Source organism: Gracilinanus agilis, chromosome 4, assembly GCF_016433145.1.
Source record: "Gracilinanus agilis isolate LMUSP501 chromosome 4, AgileGrace, whole genome shotgun sequence".
NCBI lineage: Eukaryota > Metazoa > Chordata > Mammalia > Didelphimorphia > Didelphidae > Gracilinanus > Gracilinanus agilis.
The window spans coordinates 70,953,512-70,973,297 of NC_058133.1; the positions used below are offsets into that span (position 1 = coordinate 70,953,512).

At 36.7% G+C, this 19,786-nt stretch overlaps 1 protein-coding gene across 1 annotated transcript in view; it reads left to right on the top strand.

The window, feature by feature from the left end:
- Window positions 1-19,786, top strand: part of PAPPA2 (pappalysin 2) — a 386,296-nt gene that overhangs the window by 155,710 nt on the left and 210,800 nt on the right. Inside the window, exons 8-10 of the mRNA XM_044674282.1 lie at window positions 3,103-3,231; window positions 5,892-5,983; window positions 18,037-18,230. Of these exons, the coding sequence (XP_044530217.1) occupies window positions 3,103-3,231; window positions 5,892-5,983; window positions 18,037-18,230 (415 nt within the window). The remainder of the gene's footprint in view (window positions 1-3,102; window positions 3,232-5,891; window positions 5,984-18,036; window positions 18,231-19,786) is intronic.

The following is a 19,786-nucleotide window of genomic DNA, read 5'->3' on the forward strand; positions in this document are numbered from 1 at the left end:
ATTTGCCCCCAGCAGCATGGATGTAGGATTTGAAAAAGTAAATGGATTTTGGCAACATTTGTAGGTGATGATGAGATTAAGGGTCTGCTTGAACTTTTTTTTATCACTGTATGCATCTGTAGTAGAGTGAAGGTCATGAAGAGAATAAAGATAATAACATTAATAATAGTTAACATTTATTTAGTACTTTACAATGTGTGAAGAGCTTTGCATATTGAATTTCATTTGATCCTCACAATAGTCCTTTGTGGTAGGGAAATAGCATCTACACAAATGGAAAATAATTACAAAGTAAAGGCATGACAATCTCATTTGGGAGTGGGAAGAATGTTAATAACAAAGGGGGATCAAGAAAGGCCTTGAACAGAGGTTTGAAGGAAGCCACAGATTTGAAGAATCAGAGATGAAGACAAAGTACATTTTAGTCAGACCAAAGGTTTGGAGGTTGGAGATGAAATGTTATGGGTGAGAGAGAGTTAGGTAGAGCATAACTATGCAGACTGTAGAGTGAACAAAATTTGCTTCAGGAGCCACCAACATCCTTTTCCTATAGCTTATTCATCACAAACTTGCAGATGGTCTAATACAATGAAAATTCCTTCTTTTTATCAAAGTCTACCTGAGTAAAGGATATAATATACTCACTCATACTGAGGTTTAAAGGCTAAAAAAATTCAACAACCATTTATAAAAGTGAATACTATGTACAAGTACCTTTGCAGAGGCTAAAGAAGGCCATGATAAGGCTTAATGGGGTCATTCTCCTTATGTACTGAAAATACTCCTGATGTATTGAAAATAAAGAATAATTGCCTAGTCATAGAACATTAGCCATCATAGACCATCTTCTAGAACATAGAAGAGCTAGGGAGTAGAACAAGTTAATGACTACGAACACACATCTAATACTCTACTGTAAATAACCTGGCCAGTCTTTATAAAACTTTCCTTGGTAATAGTCATATGAACTAATTCAAGAACCTTCTGGTTGGCCTCCTTGCCTCAAGTATAGGTCTAACTATGTTGCACATAACTTCTCAATAAACTTCAATGGTGGGGCAGCTGGGTAGCTCAGTGGATTGAGAGCCAGGCCTAGAGACTGGAGGTCCTAGGTTCAAATCTGGCCTCAGACACTTCCCAGCTGTGTGACCTTGGGCAAGTCACTTGACCCCCCATTGCCTACCCTTACCACTCTTCCACCAAGGAACTAATACACAGAAGTTAAGGGTTTAAAAAAAACCAAAAAACCAAAAAAACACAAAACTTCAATGGCTCCCTATCATGTCTAGGGTCAAATACAAAATCCTCTGTTTAGCTTTTAAAGCCCTTCATTATCTGACTCTTTTCCACCTTTGGTCCTCTTGCACTTTCATTACCTTCCATGAACTCTGCCATACAAAACATTGTCTTCCCCATGAAGGTTACTTCATCTCCCTTCTGTAATCATTTTTACTGTCTGTCCCCCACCCACTTGCCTAGAATTCTCTACACTTCCTGGTTTCTCTTATTATCTACCTTCAAATCTTAGGTACCTGTCACTTCTGCAAGAGGCCTTTCCTGGGGCTCCTTAGTGTTTCCTCAGATATTATCTCTAATTTTCCCATAGTAGTACCTTGTATGTATGTAGTGGTTTACATATTGTTTCCCAAAGTAGAATGTGATTTCCTTGAGGGCAGGGACTGATTTTGCTTTTCTTCTATCCCCAAAGCTTTAGGACAGTACCTGGAACATAGTAATTGATTAGTTAATAGGTACTTGTTGACTTTACTTGCCTTAGAAATTAAAAGAAGTTGATTATTTGACCTATTCAAAGCACAAAGAAAAAAATTCAAAGAAACCACAAAGAAGGACAAAGTTAATCCCAAGTCCTACATCTGCCATCATCCTGTTTTTCTCTAAGGTCTTCACAAATCAGTTCCTTTTCATGCTATCAGCTAGATGAGACTGGATAGAGAGTGGATAGAGCACTGAGCCTGGGATCAAGAAGAACTAAATTCAAATCTGACTTTAGATTCTTACTAGTTGTGTGACCCTGGAAAGTCATCTAACCTCTCTCAGACTCAGTTTCATCATCTGTAAAATGAAGATAATAATACTCTCATGGTTCTTATGAAGAGAAAAGGAGATAACCTTTTTTCTCATAAGCACTATACATGTATATGTAATATACATATATATTAGCTATTATTATGTCATTTTGTACCTCGTTAATACTTTTTTTTATTGAAACCTCTGCAAAGGACAAGAATACATTCAATTCATTCATTCATTCATTCATTCTTTCATTCATTCATTTAACACTGCACCTACCATGTATAAATCATATTTAAAAGTAGATGGAATAATTTGGAATGGACTGGGTAGAGGAGAATGTGAATATAAATGGCACGGCCCATTGTCATAAAGAGCTTAATTCTGGAAGACCCAAGACTTGTACAAAATGATCATAATATTTGTTATCATAATTAACACTATTTATGTTACTTATGATAACTACCACAAGAGAAACAAAAAATACTATGAGGATCATGGGAGACCTTGAGAGTAGAGACTATTTCATTCTTTGTTTTTGTTTTTCCAGCACCTAGAACTGCATTGGACATAGAGAAAGCCCTTGATGCTTGATTATTTGAAGGGAAAGATAAATTATTTCTAGGGCCTGGGGTGGGGGGCAATCAGGAAAACCTTCATGGAAAGGGTTGCATTTGATTTTGGTTTCAAATATTTGGGGTAGACAGAGGTTGGTGGTGGGGAAGATCATTCCAGATGTACAAGACAAGGTGGAGACAAGGATGGGGTCTGGATTGCATGTTTGGGGAATGATGCTCTAGTCCAATTTGGCTAGAATAAAGGATACCTTTCTGGGATAAGGGTTCAAGTCCTGCTTATTATGACCATGGAAGTTAGCAAATTATTTAGTAGGTAATCAAAAGCCATTGAAACCTTGGGGCTGTTATTAGTCCCATGTTTAATGAAGATGATTTTAGCAGTGATGTAGAGGATATATTGATGAGAGCAGAAGAAACTAGAGTGGAAGAACATGCTTCTTTCTTTATACTATTCCATCAATTCCTTTTAATGTTTCCTCTTTGATTTTGACAGGGAAGTCATACCTGGTCAGGTATATCAGTATCAAATTCAAGCTGCTGCTGGAACAGAATTGGGAGAAGCCTCTCCTCCTTTAATCCATATCCATGGCACCCCCTACTGTGGGGATGGGCAGGTGACAGAGTGAGTATTTTTTCCAGTAGGAACCTACAAGCAAATATACACTTAATTGCATTGTCAAGGACTTTCAGTCCCAAGTTTGGGTTTTGACATATTATCTGAAATTGAAACAGGGAAAGAAATGTCAGCCTTTTTAGTTAATCATAGATTCCCAGAATCCAGAGCTTAAATGGGGATCTTGGATGAGAATCACAACCTTCTACCCTCAAGCTTTTGGCAATTAATCTGGGCTCCTTACTTTGGGGTAACTCCACATTATTTGAGTCAGTGACTCAAAGGGACACCTGGATGGGAAAGAAGGAGGTGAATTGTAAACTTCTACTTAAATAGGAACTGAGAACCAACATATTGGCAGAGTAGTAAATGAGAAAGAACACTGTACCAGATTACATGGTTGGCTCTGCCACTAACTAGCTGCATTACCTAATAGCCAGTGAGAAACCCAGGGGAAGAGAGTGTACCATCACATTGCATTAGAAAAAGAAATATTTGTTCTTGTAAACATCTTGATTCTATGTTATTGTATTTTGTTTTGTTTTACTTCTCCCATAGTTACCTAATAAAGCTCCCTTTGAAATGTCAAACTTATCTCCGTTAAACTGAGAGAGTAAAGATTTCTTTTTCCATACTCAGACCTAGAGAAATAGAAAGATGGGATTAGTCATAGAGGCCAAGGTGTGGTAATGGTTATTAAAGAAGCTATATCAATCCCAGATATTCTGGGAGCTAGACTTAATCAAAAAGTTGAAAATTCATAATCAAATACTCTATAATGGAATCATGAGCACTGTTCCTCTCTTATCTAGTATAATTCCTAAAGTTATGGGGTGTCTCCTAACATAAAATGTCCCAGTGGAATTGACTCAACCTTTAGCCTCAATTAGGTAGATAGCTCAGTGTAAAAGCTTTCAATATTGCCCTTTCTGGCCCATAAGACAAATAGAGTAAGATAAGGGCTGAAAAGAAGGATCTTGCATTGCAAACATGGGGAAACAAAGTCTAAGAAGAAAATGCTACAAAATATCTCAGGATTGAAGTAATTCATAAAGTTGTGGAACATCTTGGCAAAGAATCAACAGTGCCTTTGTCAAGTTATATAGATTTTTCTTCTATATATAATATATTTGACAGTCTAATGGCACTGACTTTCTTGGAATTTATTGATCAAGATGTTTCATCTTCTGACTGGGAATTGTTGTTATTGTATAAATAGTTACCCTGGTTCTGAGGACTTCACTTTAAATAAGTTCATACAAGCCTTACCTGGTTTATCAAAAACTATTTCATCATTCCTTATAGCAAATCCTATTTAACTCATATGTCCTACTTTATTCAGCTTCACCTCATTTGAGAGTTACCTCCTTAGTTTGCAATTCTTAGCATAGATATTCTGTTCTTGTCAGACCTCATTAGGAATGCAATTTTTTAGTTTTGAGCATCACAGTTTAGAAGGATATTGATAAACCAGAGCATCCAGAGGACAACCAAGATGGCAAAGGGCATTGGATATATGTCATATGAAGCTCATTTGAAGATGTTTCACCTGGAGAAGAAAAGACTAAGGGAAGAGCATGATAGTTATCTTAACACATTTGGGAAGGAGAGATTTCAATCCTTCTGTCTGGTCCATGACGGAAGAACTATAAGCACTGGGTGGAAGTGGCAAAGAAGAGAATTTAGCCTTGATGTGAAGAAAGACTTCCTACTTATTAATGTTGTCACCCAGCTTGCCTGGTGGTGGAGGCTTCCATTTCCCTTGAAGGACTTCATGTGGAGTTTAGATGACCACTTGTTGGGTATGTTACAGAGGGGATTCCTTTTTAGATTGCCATTGAATTACTTTCCTATTCTCAAATTGCTCTGAACCTCAGCTTGTCCTTTTATAAAATTAAGGTATTGAGCAATATGACCTCTTAAGTCTCAGTCAACTTAATTCATATTACCAATATCAAAAATGAAAAAGGTGAGTTTACAACTAATGAAGAGGAAATTTAAACAACAACTAGAGGTTATTTTGCCCAATCATATGTTAATAAATCTGCCAATTAAGTGAGATAGATGAATATTTTAAAAATATACAAATTACCCACATTAATAGAAGAGGAAATAGAATAGACCAAAAATTGGAAAACCTGAAGATCAAATGAGAGATAATAAAATTGAAAGTAAGGAATCCAATGAACTAATAAATAAGACAAGGAGCTGGTTTTATGGTGAAAACCCAATAAAATAGATAAACTATTGGTTAAGTTGATAAAAAAAAAGAAAGAAAACCATTCAGCTCTAAATCTGTGATTGTTGAAATCCATTCTTCCTCAAAGCATAGATAATAAATATGTTTGATTTGGAAGGGGACTTGATGACTATTCAAAATTCCTCCTTTTACAGGTGAGGGAACTGAAGCCGAAATAACAAGCAAATTTCCCAAAGTCAAAATGAATTAGTGGAGTGAACAAATCTACAAGTCTGCAACTATGGTCCCCTGATTTTCAACTAGCTTATTTAGATAAATCAGATTTGATGATTTTTACAAGTTATTTTCAGATATAGAGATAAGAAAGTTAAAGTTATGAAATTGGATAGAGTTATAACAATAGGACAAGAACATATTTTTATTACAAACACCAAAGGAAAAATTACCATTAATCCAACTTTTCTCTTAGGAATCTTGGAGAAGAATGTGATGATGGAGATTTGCTTGATGGGGATGGCTGCTCTAGAAAATGTGAAAAGGAAAAAGGCTTCAACTGTGTTGGTGAGTCTAGAACATTTTCCTTGGAGATATTTTTGGATAAATTTGCTTTTATCAATGAAAATGGATTACTTTTTTCATTCTCATTGTCAAGTCATTTATTGAGGAGGAGCACAATTATTCATCCAAGGAGTTTATTTTATGCATTTAAGTATGACAAAAGTCATAAAATTAGAAGGGAAGCTTGATTATAGTTATCCTTTCCACATTGCAGGTGTGCAGAAAACTCCTATCTCACTCAGATCTTTCTAAAGCTTTATTGAAACAAAAGCAACCTGAGTCCTACCCACCAAGCCCTATTCTGAACCTCCTCAGATTCAAAGTTCCCTCCTAGGTGCACCAATCCCGCGCCTGGAAGTAGGGGGTGTGGCCCCTCCCTATCACAGGATTGGTACATTTCAAGACCAATCCAGTGTTAGGAAGTAGGCGGGGCCCATGGTTCCTGCCCGAGCATGGGATTGGTCCATTCAAGACCAATCCCACACCAGGAAGTAGGAAGGAGGGACTCCTGGGGCATGCTGGGAAATGCAGTCCCTGGCCAGGATACATTTTAAAACCCACACAGGGGTCAGGGATGCAGTTCCTCTGTGATCTGGAAAATATGCATAATTTTTTCTGCTCTCCCTTTATACCAGAGAAGCTTGATTTGTTTTTCTTTTTCCTTTTTTTTTTTAATGAAGAGTTGACAACGCTCTATTGTAAAATTAGTTGAAGTAGTTCGTCATAGGCTAAATAGTTGTAAAATATTTTCTGGGTCATCAGCTGGTCTTCATGTGTCATCTGCAGCTTCTGCAAAACTCCCTCAAAATTTCTTAAACTGACCCACAATATATTAAAATTGTGTTGGGGAAAAGTTGTGATATGGAAGAGAATGCCTATAATTTTCATTTAATATTTGTTTCCTTCCTAGAAGATACAATATGTTGTATGGTATACAAAACATGATATTGCCTCAACTCTAAAAGCTTAGATTCTTAGTTAATAAGAAATATGGTGTTTCAGAAGGAAATTAGAGGTCATCTAGTAAGTCCAGCATTATATATAGAACAGGAATCTCCTCTACAGTATTACTGAAAAATGGTAATTTGGGCTGTTCTATTCAATTCAATTCTAAAGACATGTATTGTGTGACTACTATATGCTAGAAACCAAGCTAAGGCATGGAGATAGGAGGATCAAAATGAAAAATTCCCTGACCTTAGAGAGATTACATCATATTTGAGAGAAAACTAAGTGTACAGATCAGGAAATGCAAAAATATATTAAATGAATGCAAGTATTTGGGGATCAGATACTAACAACTGGATAGATGGGGAAAGACCTTGCAGAGGAGGTAAGACATTGTGTCAATGAGAGTGGAATGTGTCACTGGAAAGAAATCAGCATTTGAAGTCAGAAAATCTGAGTTTTGATCTGTCTTGCCACTTTCAGATTATCTCTGTGTCCTTACACTCTTAATTTCTTGGGACCTAATTTCTTCATCTGTCAGATGATAGTGCTAGATTAGATGGCCTCTATGGTCTCTTCCAACTCAAACCTACGATCCTAAAATCCTTCCATCCTAGGAGCTAAGGAATTGCAGTCTAAGTGACAGAGATAAGGAGAGAGAACATTCTAAGCTTGGGGGACAGTCTGTGTGCAAAGGCATGGGGGATGGAATTTTTGTACAGATTATTAAATAAATCAGTGTATAATGATAAGGAAATTTAGAAAGATAGGCTGGTACCATATTTTTAAAATTATATCCTAGGGGCAATAAAGAGCCACCAAAGGAAGTCAGGGGAATTAGGACTAAGTTTTAGCAATATCAATTAAGCTTCTGGGTAGAGGATGATTTAGAGAGAAGAATGAAGACCAAAAGATCATTTAGGGGATAATGAGGGCAGCCAATAGGCTTTAAACATCTTGGTAATCTATGGGAGATGTCAGTTCCAAGCTTGTGAAGGCTTCTCCCAGCAGAATGAGCAATTAAGAACAATTTAAGAACAATTTGTTCCAGTGGCCATGAAGGTGGCTAAAGCAGAATTTGGAAAGGACACTATCATCATCTAGCATTTTAGGCCACTTGTCTTGACTTGTCTTGCTGCTGCTCTTCAGTGACTCTGGAAGAGAGAATGAGGCTGAGGACTTGGTGCAATTCTGCCTCATTTAAATCCAATTCATGAGCTAGTCAGGACCATTCATCATGATGTTATTGGTCTTTGAAAACAAAGGACAAACAACAACAACAGTAGTTTAGATGAGAAGTAATCAGGGCCTCGACTAGGGTGTGAGTGGAGAAAAGGGCCAAGATGCATCAATATACATCAATATAGATGTTTAATCGATAAGACTTGTGAAAGGGAGAGAACAATAATATGTATAAAAACTAGAATTTATATAGCATTTTAAGGTTTACAAAAAAACCCCCTCAACTTTACAAATATTTTATTTTATGTCTAAGATAACCCTAAGAGGTAGATACTTTTGTTATATTTGTTTTAGAAATGAGGAGTAGAGGTTTAAATGACTTGCCCAAGGTCATAAAGCTAGGATGTAACCTTGAATCTTCCTGCTCCAAATCCAGGGATCCACCCACTATGTCACTTAGCTGAAAGTACATGATAGATTTAGAACTGGAAGGGAACTTAGTTGCTTATTTCCAAATGCAACATAATACATTTTTTAACAACTCAGATACGGGAAAGTTCTTATAATGAACAGAAGCATGTTTCCCTTTACTTCCACTATTTTCTCCACGTTTTGTCCTTTAGAGTCACCCAAAATAAGTAAAATATGTACCAAATAAAAATTATTATTGTTTTTGAAAATAAGAATAACCCTTACATAGCACTTACTATGTACCAGGCACTGGGCAAATGATAGCCTTTCAGATATTTGAAGACAGCCATTATGTTCTCTCCAAAGCTTTATTTTCTGCCTAGCTCATCCTTCCCCAATCATCGAACCCCATCCCATACACATGCAGATCTTTCAGATATTGTTCAGATGATATGATTTTGAGTCCCTTCCCCTTGACTTTGTTTTCATGAGCTCAAGTACCCCCCACCACTAAGCTCTTGTGATTGATTTGCTTTCCAGATTTTTAAAGCATTACAAAATTGAACTATTGTTGGTTATTATTTTTAAATATCCCTCCTAAACATGTCTTCAAGGACTAAATTGGATGCTCTTAAAGTAGATCAATCGAGTCAGCATAGAGGGAGTGTATCATTTCTCTGTTCTGTGCTTTATACTTCTGTCTTCTCAGCCCAGGATCTCATTAGCTTCTTAGGCAACCGTATGCCACATTGTTAATCTTTGTGGTCATTTTCATTAAATGAAATAGTTCATTACTTGAAATTATTACATTTACTATTTAGTCAACTTTTGATTTTTTTAGACTTTTATTTTTTTTACATGATTCATGTTTTTACTTTCCTCTTCACCCCCTTTTTGCCCCCCACATCCCATATCCAAGGCGCATTTTCACTGGTTCTAACACATGTGATCAATCAAGACTTATTTACATATTATTGATAGTTGCATTGGTGTGGTCTTTTCGGGTCTACATCTCCAGTCATGTCCTCAACAACCCAAGTGTTCAAGCAGTTGTTTTACTTCTGTGTTTCTACTCCTGCAGTTCTTCCTCTGAATGTGGGTAGCGCTCTTTACCATAAATCCCTCAGAATTGTCCTGGATCATTGCATTGCTGCTGGTACAGAAGCCCATTACATTCTATTTTACCACAGTGTATCAGTCTCTGTATACAATGTTCTCCTGGTTCTGCTCCTCTCACTCTGCATCAATTCCTGGAGGTCCTTCCAGTTCACATGGAATACCTCCAGTTTATTATTCCTTTGAGCGCAATAGTATTCCATCACCAGCATATACCACAATTTGTTCAGCCATTCCCCAATTAAAGGGCATTCCCTCGTTTCCAGTTTTTTGCCACCACAAAAAGTGGGGCTATAAATATCTTTGTACAAGTCTGTTTATCTATGATCTCTTTGGGGGTACAAACCCAGCAATGGTATGGCTGGATTGAAGGGCAGGCAGTTTTTTAGAGCTCTTTGGGCATAGTTCCAAATTGCCATCCAGAATGGTTGGATCATTTCACAACTCCACCAGCAATGCATTAATGTCCCAATTTTGCAACATCCCCTCCAACATTCATTACTCTTCCCTTCTCTCATTTTAGCCAATCTGCTAGGTGTGAGGTGGTACCTCAGAGTTTTGATTTGCATTTCTCTAATTATTAGAGATTTAGAACACCTTCTCATGTGCTTATTGATAGTTTTGATTTCTTTATCTGAAAATTGCCTATTCATGTCCCTTGCCCATTTATCTACTGGGGAAAGGCTTGATTTTTTTTATTCGATTGATTTAGCTCCTTTTATATGTGAGTAATTAGACCTCTGTCAGAAATTTTGTTATAAAGATTTTTTATCAGTTTGTTGTTTCCCTTCTGATTTTGGTTACATTATTTTTGTTTTTACAAAAGCTTTTTAATTTAATGTAATCAAAATTATTTATTTTACATTTTGTAATTTTTTCTAACTCTTGTTTGGTTTTAAAATTTTCCCTTTCCCATAGATCTGACAGGTATGCTATTCTATGTTCACCTAATTTTCTTATAGTTTCTTTCTTTATATTTAAGTCATTCATCCATTCTGAATTTATCTTGGTGTAGGTGTGAGATGTTGATCTAAAACTAATCTCTCTCATATTGTTTTTCAAATTTCCCAGCAGTTTTTGTCAAATAGTGGATTTTTGTCCCAAAAGTTGGGCTCTTTGGGTTTATCATGTACTGTCTTGCTGACGTCACTTACCCCAAGTCTATTCCACTGATCCTCCCTTCTGTCTCTTAGCCAGTACCATATTGTTTTGATGACTGCTGCTTTGTAGTATAGTTTAATATCTTGTACTGCTAGGCCACTTTCCTTCACTTTTTTTTTTCATTATTTCCTTTGATATTTTTGATCTTTTGTTCTTCCAAATGAACTTTGTTATAGTTTTTTTCTAATTCAGTAAAAAAGTTTTTTGGTAGTTTAAATAGGTATGGTGCTAAATAGGTAAATTAATTTGGGTAGAATGGTCATTTTTATTATGTTAGTTCATCCTTACCATGAGCAATCAATGTTTTTCCAATTGTTTAGATCTAGTTTCAATTGTTTGGAAAGTGTTTTGTAGTTGTGTTCGTATAATTCCTGTGTTTGTTTTGGTAGATAGATTCTTAAGTATTTTACATTGTCTAGGGTGATTTTTAAATGGTGTTTCTCTTTCTATCTCTTGCTGCTGTGATGTATTGGAGATATATAGAAATGCTGATGATTTATGTGCATTCATTTTATATCCTGCAACTTTGCTAAAGTTGTTGATTCTTTCTATTAGCTTTTTACTTGATTCTTTAGGATTTTTTAAGTAGACCACCATATCATCTGCGAACAGTGATAGCTTAGTCTCCTCATTGCCTATTTTAATACCTTCAATTTCTTTTTCTTCTCTAATTGCTACTGCTAGTGTTTCTGGTACAATGTTAAATAATAGAGGTGATAATGGACATTCTTGTTTCAAGCCTGATCTTATTGGGATGGCTTTTAATTTACCCCCATTGCATATGATGCTTGTTGATGGTTTTAGATATATACTGTTTATTATTTTTAGGAAAGGCCCTTCTATTCCTATACTTTCTAGTGTCTTCAATAGGAATGGATGTTGTATTTTGTCAAAGGCTTTTTCAGCGTCTCTTGAGATAATCATGTGGTTTTTGTTGGTTTGCTTTTTGATATGGTCAATTATGTGAATGGATTTCCTAATGTTGAACCATCCTTGCATTTCTGGTATAAATCCCACCTGATCATAATGAATAATCCCCGTGATCACTTGCTGGAGTATCTTTGCTAATATTCTGTTTAAGATTTTTACTTCTATGTTCATTAAGGAAATTGGTCTGCAGTTTTCTTTATTTTTTATCTACCTGGCTTTGGGATCAGTACAATATTTGTATCATAAAAGGAATTTGGTAGAACTCCTTCTTTGCTTATTATGTCGAATAGTATTGGAATTAGTTGTTCTTTAAAGGTTTGATAGAATTCACTTGTGAATCCATCTGGTCCTGGGGATTTTTTCTTAGGGAGTTCTTTGATGGCTTGTTCAATTTCTTTTTCTGATATGGGATTATTTAAGTATTCTATTTCTTCTGCTGTTAATCTAGGCAATTTATATTTTTGTAAATATTCATCCATATCACCTAGATTGCTATATTTATTGCCATATAATTGCGCAAAATAGTTTTTAATGATTGCCTTGATTCCCTCTTCATTAGAAGTGAGGTCTCCCTTTTCCTCTTTGATACTGATGATTTGGTTTTCTTCTTTCCTTTTTTTAACTAGATTGACCAGTACTTTGTCAATTTTGTTTGTTTTTTCAAAGTACCAGCTTCTAGTCTTATTTATTAATTCAATAGTTCTTTTACTTTCAATTTTATTGATTTCTCCTTTAATTTTTAAATCTATATAATAATATAATGGTGTTTAGCTGGGGATTTTTAATTTGTTCCCTTTCTAGTTTTTAAATTTGCATGCCCAGTTCATTGATCTTTGCCTTCTCTAATTAGTTAATATATGCTTTCAAGGATATAAATTTCCCCCTGAGTACTGCCTTAGCTGCATCCCACAGAGTTTGGTAGGATGTTTCATCATTGTCATTCTCTTCAATGAAATTATTGATTGTTTCTATGATTTCTTCTTTAACTAACTGGTTTTGGAGAATCATATTACTTAATTTCCAATTAATTTTTTATTTGCCTATCCATGTGCCCTTACTATTTATACTTTTTATTGCATTATGATCTGAGAAGGTTGCATTTATTATTTCTGCTCTTTTGCATTTGTTTGCAATGTTTCTATGCCCTATTACATGGTCAGTCTTTGTGAATGTACAATGTGCAGTTGAAAAGAGGGTGTATTCCTTTTTGTCCATATTTATTTTTCTCCACATATCTGTTAAATTTAATTTTTCTAGGATTTCATTTACCTCTCTTACCTCTTTCTTATTTATTTTTTGGTTTGACTTATCTAAATCTGAAAGAGGAATATTTAGATCTCCCTCTGGTATGGTTTTACTATCTATTTCCTTCTTGAGCTTTGCCAGTTTCTCCTTTAGGAATTTGATACTTTACTGTTTGGCGCATACACGTTGAGCACTGTTATTTCCTCATTGTCTATACTCCCTTTTATCAGGATGTAATTACCTTCCCTATCTCTTTTAACCAAATCTATTTTTACTTTGGCTCTGTCAGAGATCATGATTGCCACTCCTGCCTTCTTTTTCTCATTTGAAACCCCAAAGATTTTATTCCAGCCCTTCACCTTAAACCTGTGTATGTCCACCCACCTCATATGTGTTTCTTGTAGACAACCTATGGTAGGATTTTTGTTTCTAATCCACTCTGCTATTTGCTTCTGTTTTATGGGTGAGTTTATCCCATTCACATTCAGAGTTATAATTATCAGTTGTGTATTCCCCAACATTTTGGTATCCTTTCCTAGTTCTACCCCTTCTTCTTACACTATTTCCTTTTAAACCAGTGGTTTGTTTTAGACCAGCCCCCCTTGTCCCCTCCCTTGATTTACTTCCCTTTATACCCCCTCCCTTATTATTCTCCTCTTTTTATTTTTAAGGCCTAATGAGTTTCCTCCCTCCTCTCCTCCCCTCCCTTTTTTAACCTCCCCACTCCCCTGCTCTCCTTGGTTGATCCCTTCTGACTTTCTCAGTAGGGTTAGATAGAATGCTATATCCCAATGGATATAGCTACTCTTTCCTCTCAGGGTTAAGTCCTCTGGGAGTAAGGTTTAAATATTACCTCTTAATCCTCTCTTCCTCTCCTTTTTATAACAGTATTGATCCCTTCCCCTTCCCATGCTCTCTTTGTGTGGTATAGAATATCCTATTTTTCTTATTCATTCAAGTTTCTCTTGATGCCATCTACTATTCACCTCCCCCCTCTTTTTTTCCTTGCCCCGTCTCATCTTAGACCATTTAATGCTCCAACCTCTCCCTATGAATAATTCTTCTAATTACTATAATAATGAATACAGTTTTTGAAAATTACACATAACCTTTCTCCATATAGGAATACAAATAATTTGATCTTATTAAGACCCTTAAAGAGGTAAATTTAAGAATAAGAATTTTCTTTCCCCTCTGTTTCTTATTTACCTTTTCATGTTTCTCTCTCTCTCTCTTTTTTTTTTTTTTTTTGTGGTTGGATATTGAACTTTCCATTTAGTCCTAGTCTTTTCTGTGCAAATACTTGGAAATCTTCTATCTTGTTGAATACCCATACTTTCCCCTGGAAGTATATAGTCAGTTTTGATGGGTAGGTGATCCTTGGTTGTAGACACAGTTCTCTTGCCTTTCTGAATATTGTATTCCAAAGCTTGCAGTCTTTTAGTGTGGTGGCTGCCAGGTCCTGTGTGATTCTGATTGGTGCTCCTTGATATATGAATTGTCTCTTTCTGGCTTCTTGTAATATTTTTTCTTTTAATTGGAAGCTCTTGAATTTGGCTATTATATTCCTGGGGGTTGTCTTTTCAGGGTTTAGTGTAGAGAGTGATCTATGTTTCCTTTCAATGTCTATATTACCCTCTTGTTGTAGAACTTCAGGGCAGTTTTGTTGAATAATTTCTTTTAGTATCGAGTCCAGATTTCTATTAATTTCTGGTTTTTTTTTTCAGGAAGACCAATGATTCTCAAATTGTTTCTTCTAGACCTGTTTTCTTGATCTGTCAATTTCTCATTGAGATATTTCAAGTTTCCTTCTATTTTATCAGTCTTTTGGCTTTGTTTTTCTTGTTCTTGCTGTCTTGAGAGATCATTGGCTTCTAATTGCCCAATTCTCGCCTTTAGAGACTGGTTTTTCTTTTCAGTCTGGTCTATCTGGTTCTTCCAGGCTTCCAGCTGGTCATTTCTGGTCTTCAGTTTGCTTATCAATTCATTTGATTTCTGAGCCTCACTTTCCAATTGTGAAATCCTGCCTTTTAAACTATTATTTTCTTGCCAGGTCTCTTCCATCTTTCTCATAATCTCAGATTTGAACTCTTTAAGATCTTGTGACCCATTTTAATTTTTTTGGAAGGTTTGGATGTCTTTAATTGTTTGTCCTCCTCTGTTTTCTGTTTTTTTTTTGGTGTAGAAATTATCAAGTGATTGAGCTTTTTTCTTGGTCTTCTTATTTATTTCTTGGGTCTTGATTGGCATTATTATGTTTTATCTAGCAGAAGTCCGAATAAGGCAATCTGATTCTCTTTGTATGGAGTTAGGGAGCAGTTTTTTGCCTGAGGCTACTTTTTGAGTCTCTTGGCTTCTCTGGGTACCCTCCTGGGGTCTCTGGTCTAGCTGTTTTCAGGGTTGAGCCCCCATGTTCCTAGCCAGCTGCCCAGAGCTTGGGACTTGGCCTACTCTTGCTCCTCCACCTGAGATTTTCTCCTGAGTCTGAGCGTGCTGGGTGCTGCTGCTGCGTCTCTCAGCCCCACTCCTATGTCCAAGGTCTTAGTTTTCCAGCCTCTGGGGGTCTCTGGTCTAGATGTTTTTAGGGTCAAGCCAGCTGCCCAGAGCCTGGAACTTGGCCCATGCTTGCTCCTCCACCTGAGATTTCCCCCTGAGTCTGAGTGCACTGGGTGCTGCTGCTGCCTCTCTCAGCCCCACTCCTGTGTCCAAAGTCTGAGTTTTCCTGCCACCTGGGATCTCAGGTCTTGCTATTCTCAGGGGCAAGCTCCTGGTAGTGCCAACTACCTGCCAAGGGGCTAGATTTTGTGTCCCTGCTCGCTCTAACTCTGGAGCACAGCCTCTGACTCTGGTACTGTGGGTGGGGTGGGGGAGGGTTGATCTGCTTGCATTTTGGTGGGAGCTATTTCCCCCCCTTATAGCGTGGAAGTGCCCAAATCCCACATGCCTTCCATACTGAGCCCTATTGTGGGGTCCCTTCTTTCATCTGGATTTTGTTTTCTTGTCCTTTGGATGTATGCTATATCTGTTTGTAAGGAGAGAAAGTGGCCCAGCTTCTACTCAGCCATCATCTTAACCTGGACCTTCAACTTTTGATTTTTTTAACCTAAGGATATAGCTTCATAATTTACTCATTACATTTCATTTGGTTAGATTTATCCAGTGCCGAAAATCTAAGAATAACTGGAACTAAATAATACTGTTTAAAGCCTTCCAGGGAAGCACATTCTGTAGCTACTCAAAGTTATTTGTTACAGTAAACAATAAAGTTCACAGTCAAGTCTAATATATTAAACAGAACCCAGAACAGTCTCATTTTGTCCTATCTCAACATACCAGGTATCATGAAATAGAGCTGTAACTAGGGCGAGGTGGTCAGATTTTTGCCCCAGAGTACTGAAATGTTCAAGGCATCTAGAAATACTCATATTCCTTTAGCAAATAAAATGAAATGGGCTTCATCCTTTTTTGAAATTTGCTTTTTTTGTTGTTTTTTGTACTAAACTTGTGATTTCATTGATCTAGAGCAATTGTCTCCAAATGGTGGCTTTAGCCACTCAAGGGCCATTGCTTGATCCAAATGGGTATACGATCAACCAATCCAAGGGTGACTATAGGTCAAATCCTACTTTCCTTCAGAGTATCACTTGAAAAGTTTATCTTCCACACAACATTATTCTTCCAATTCATTCTCTCCCACCATTGTGCAAGCTTCTTGTCTTTCACCCTCTGCCTACTTGGGGCACTCTAAATGATTATGACCTAGTTTCCTCCTGGGTATTCCACCCATACCAGCCAATGCAAAAAAATGACATTGGAGAAAATCCTCCATTCCTGAGGGACCACCACCCACCATACACACACTCTAATTTCCTTTCCTGCTCATCTTGTGGCTTTAAAAGGTGCCCTTGACTGGTTCTGTACTCCAAGACAGATTTAGAGCACCTTTGCACTGAACTGTACTGGAGATAGTTCCTACCTGCTGATAGCTAAATGTTCAGTGTGAGCAGTGATACCTCAAAAATGAGCAAATGCTACAAATTAGGAGCATACAACCAGTGTCTTGAGCTAATTCCATTTACACAGTCTGTAAGAGATGGGATCTGAAGTCATGTCTTCTTGACTTTACCATACGTCATCTTTCAAAACCAAACAAAAACAGAAACAAATCTTGTGTGTGTGTGTGTGTGTGTGTGTGTGTGTGTGTGTGTGTGTGTGTGTACTACTTCCCTAGATTAAGGAAAATGAATCTACATTCTTTAAAAACAGAAATGGAAAAATACTGAACATTAGCATTAAATGTAGAAGGAGAAAGGAAGTGAGATGAACTAGAAAGGTAGACTTAGAAATATATTGGTTTGAAGAAACTGTGAAATCCTTGGGCAAATCCTTAAAACTTTCGATTAGAGACTTTCAATGCCTCTTAGTGGCATTAAATGGTAACATGGATAGAGTCCTGGACTTAGAATCAGTAAGATTTGAGTGCAAATCTAGTCTCAGACATTTATTAGTTGTATGATTTCGGGCAAGTCACTTAATATCTCTTTGCCTCCCTTTCCCCTAATGTAAATAGGTATCAACAACACCTCAGGCTTCTAGCATCAATTAATGGATTCAAATTAATTTAATTCAAGAGAAAATTTTGAATCATCTCTAGGACTTACAACAATAGCTAGTATTTATATGGCACTTTAAGGTTTGGCAAGTGCTTTACAAATATTACCTCATTTTATCCTTTCAACAACCCTGGGAGGTATATTATTATACCCATTTTACAGCTGAGAAAAACAGAGCATATAAATTTACCTGAGGTCACAGAGCTGGGAAGAATCTGAGATGGAATTTGAATTCACATCTTCCTAACTAGATGCGGCATTCTATCTACTGTACTATTTACCTGCTTCTCTCATTTTACCTTGAAAAACTAGTCTCATAAATCCTTTTAAGTGATGTTTAGTATTATACCCAATCAGACCCTTTTTGTGATACTGATCTCCCATATTCCAACTGTTTGCCCTAGAAGGTTCTCAGAACTTTTTTGCTTCTAATACCAAGTATCTTGACAGGGGAACCCAGCCTGTGCTACATCTATGAGGGAGATGGGATATGTGAGCCTTTCGAGAAGATGAACAGTATCCTGGACTGTGGTCTCTATACTCCCAAAGGCTACTTGGATCAATGGGCCACTCAGGCCTATACATCTCATCAGGACAATAATATGTGCCCTGTTTCTTTGGTGACTGGGGAACCCCTTTCCAAGGTAAGTCAAGTCCTGTGACAAGGTTGATCAGTAAGTTAAATTGTAAAGCAGCCAAGTGAAGTCTATCTCTCTTCTCCTGACTACTTTGGTCCCTGTGTATATCTATTCTTTATTAATTTCCCTAATGATCTAGGATAATCCCTGAAAAAGTCTTTATTGATAAGGCCTTAAGATTCTGTCTTTCCCTTAGTTCATTTTTATCTTAAAATTAAGCTCTTGAAAATCAAATCAATAAATCATGACGCCCAGGTGAATGATCCACAGATGGTAAAGTCTGGAGAATTCCAGCACATAGTATGGATAAGAACTTGGTGACAGAGCACCATGTTTGTGGCATTTCAAATAATCCCCCATAGATAGCTACCTACAAAACCTTCTTTATAAGGTTAACTCTGCTTGTGGTTTGTCTGTCCTAGCTAAGGGAAAGATGCCTCAGCCAGGGTATGCATTAGAAGAATCAGCTGACAAAGCATTTGTTGTATTTGAATTGTACCCCATTCTTTGGAAAGATGGAATTACTGCTTTCTCAACTGCTAAGGCAAATAATTGTGGCTTCCATTGGTGAAGGATTTTAAAGAGAATTACCAGGCCAATCCTGTACTGATTTTATCATCCACTTTAGTCCTTTTAGAGCTCAAAGTGGGTTAATGGATTTGAAGGGTTAATGTATGTATGAAGAAATAGGGTGATTTTACTTGGTTTCAGAGGTCAGAATTTGGAACAGCAGGTAAATGTTTCAAAGAGATAAATTTAGCCTCCATGTTTCTCAACAATTGGAGTCATCCAGAGATGGAATGCTTCTAGGAAGTAAACTACTTCTCACTAGAAGTCTTCAAGCAGATTCTATTTGACAATTTGTTGGGAGTGTGTGTGTGTGTGTGTGTGTGTGTGTGTGTGTGTGTGTGTGTGTGTGTGTGTGTGTGTGATTGTTGTCTAAGTCAGATGGGTTAGAGCCTTTGATGTCCCATCTAGAAGATTTTGTGGTATTTCTGTGATAATGCTGCCTAGAAAACAGATTGGGAAATAATCCTGTCTTCTATCTCTATTGATCTATTCTTCAGGAAATATTTAATATAAAAGGATAGATTCAATTTTAGTCATAAAAAGTTGATACTTATCTCTTGGAAAGGAACAGAAAATATTATCATCATCATCATCATCAGTAGTAGTAGTAGTAGTAGCCCGCATTTACATAATGCTTTAAGTGGTTTATATATAATATCTCCTTTCCTCCTCATGACAACTCTGGGAGGTAGTTGCTCTTATTTTCCTCCATCCCTCTTTTTATAGGGAAGGAAACTGAGGCAAGAAAAAGTAAAATAACTTTCTCAGGGTCACACAACTAATAAGTGTCTAAGGCTGGACTTGAATTTAATTCTTCATATTTCTCCAGCAAGCTATCTTGACAGCTCCAGCAATCTATCTCCTAGCTGCTAAGTTTATGTGTATGTATATCTAGGAGGAAATGATCACTATAAAACTTCTCAATGGTAGAGAACATTTCAGAAAATATAATAATAATACTAGCTGACACATCAAATCCTTTACAGTTCACC